General features: G+C 42.1%; 1 protein-coding gene across 1 annotated transcript in view; it reads left to right on the top strand.

Moving 5' to 3' along the window:
• Dll (homeotic protein distal-less) overlaps positions 1–1,587 on the top strand; it is an 87,266-nt gene extending 85,679 nt beyond the window's left edge. Inside the window, 2 exon segments of the mRNA XM_018451480.1 lie at positions 1–31; positions 1,271–1,587. The exon segment at positions 1–31 is cut by the window's left edge and continues 19 nt beyond it. Of these exon segments, the coding sequence (XP_018306982.1) occupies positions 1–31; positions 1,271–1,587 (348 nt within the window).
• The last annotated feature ends 790 nt before the right edge of the window (positions 1,588–2,377 follow it).

The raw sequence follows: 2,377 nt of genomic DNA on the forward strand, positions 1-2,377 counted from the left end.
CCCGGTCAACCCGGAGGTCTCATGCAAGGAGGTAAGTTGCTTTATAGTTGCGTAAATAAAATATAATGAATTAAACAAAAAGAAATTCATGAAAGAAAAATTTTATCGCGTATTTAATTAATATTTAAGAAGAGTGCACTTTCGATCAATTTACCATCGATCAATTGAATCGTTCTCACGATCTATTTTTGCGAACAATTGCACATTTTTAATTGGGTGAATAACGGGCGTTAATTGAATGTCACTGGTGAACGTACGCGATGATTGCGAGCTTGACGGGGCTGCTCCATCATTTTACCGCATCGCCGCCGCAATCTCCACGAACGCCACTTTGCTTCGTAATTACAATACTAATGATCCGACGCAATTTTCGCGGTCTGCGTTTTTTATCACGCCTTTGCCACTGCCCGTATCGCCGACAACGATGAAACCGCTTGCCTCACCGTTGCTCTCTTTCTGCGATTAACGGTAATCTCGAAAATCTGCCTAGTAAGTGATTTATTCGGAAATGTACCACGAAAGACACAGTCAACGTAATTAACTCCATCTTGAGAAATTTCTCTTCCTAGGAATGCCACTCTTTCATGACGAAATTTAGTGCGAGCGTCCATGTACTTCCCAATGCACATCATTATGTTTCAAGTAGTGATTTCGATATTACCCCATATAAATTTTATCTTTGTATGGTGAGCTTTGTTATAGTTTAATTTTTACAATATTTTCATTACGTTAACATATTGAACTAATTTTTACGCTAATCCTTTTCATGGATTGAGTGTTAAAAATTAATAAACATAAATGAATATAAATATGAGTATATACTTTATATGATACATCTCATTACTTACGCTAATGAGTACAAAACTATAACGTGCTTAAGAATAGTATCAAGGTAACACAAAGTTTCGGAAACGATAAAAATCAGAGAGCTCCTAAATGGCGGAATATCACGAAAACGTGACGTGTACAGTCAGGGATGAACTATATACACCTCCCCTTCTCCGAGCAGACCCCAACTTGACTTAGAGCCTGCAGAATCGAACGCGCAACCACCGTCTGGAAACTCTTTCACATCTCGTAGCAGCCACCAGATGCATTATCGCACAATACCGCTCCCTCACACGATTAATACAATTTGCGACGCCGGTCCCATTCAGGCGCATGCAGCTGCATGTGTAGCAACGCGACGACGACGGCGCGGCAGCGACAGCAACGGCCGCGAGATTCGGAGCAGTTCTGAAACGGTTCCCGGTTCGCGTTTGTGTTACAGGAGGCGGAAGTTCCGTGTCGGGCAGCCCGACGACGGGTTACCTCGGCGGCATGGGCGGCGGGGGGGGCGGGTACCCCCCCCGGAGCTCGAGCCCCGGAAGCGAGATGTCGCCTCAGCACAACGAGAGCCCACCGGCACCCTCCTGGCCGGGTGAGATGAAGCACCATCCGCATCCACACGCGCCGCCCCATTCCCATCATCACCCGCACACGGCCGGGCATCATCCACCCCCACCACCACCGCCGCCACATCACGCGGGTTACATGCCGCAATACTCTTGGTATCAGGCCGACCCCAACCCCGGACTACTCACGTAAGTGTTGCTTCTCCGAATCGGAAAATCTTCGATAGAGGCTTGATGCATTGCTTTCGGAAACTAGAGATTATTGCGAAATTGATGTATCTAAAATAGTTCTTAACTCTTAGGGTATCATTGTATGTTTAAAACTTATGTTTCCAATGTTGTATGTTGAAAAATAGATGTAATAGACTGCGGATTCCTTGATCTTAGCATCTGTGCTTCGTTAGAAAGAATTGAGCATATCAGCATCTGTCTTCAACTCAATATGTGAGAGAGAAATATGATTTAAACTACCTCACTTTTTTTAAACCAATAGTAACAACTTCATAGGAATGCACAATCTATTCTTATTATGTCATGCTTGAAAATGTGAATAATCGCAACTGAGTTTGCGATTTGAGATTGAAAGAGATACTGAAGTTAAACAGAAGAGTGTTGCTCACAAAGTTCGAAATGATTGTATGAATTATAAAATACTTACTTATATTTCTTTGCCTGACGATGCCATTAAGAAAATAAAAATAATTATATATGAAATGAATCTCTTTCTAAAATATAGAACATCTATCGTGTTTCACGTATATCGAGAGAACAATGTTCTTTAAGTGTATGCATTTGATAATAATAAGCTTTGTCATTGTAATTGCTATAACTCATATCAGCGATTTCTGTGTGAGCATAATTGAATAGTACTTCGATACTCAATCATAGACATTTTCAATTTAAAATTAAAGTGCGACGCGTCAATCAACGCGCTTCAACACAAACTGGTACTGCCAGTCACGTGTCCCCTTGGGACATGTTGC

The sequence above is a fragment of the Mycetomoellerius zeteki genome, unplaced genomic scaffold (genome assembly GCF_001594055.1).
Source record: "Mycetomoellerius zeteki isolate Tzet28-1 unplaced genomic scaffold, Tzet1.0 scaffold310, whole genome shotgun sequence".
Classification (NCBI taxonomy): Eukaryota; Metazoa; Arthropoda; class Insecta; order Hymenoptera; family Formicidae; genus Mycetomoellerius; species Mycetomoellerius zeteki.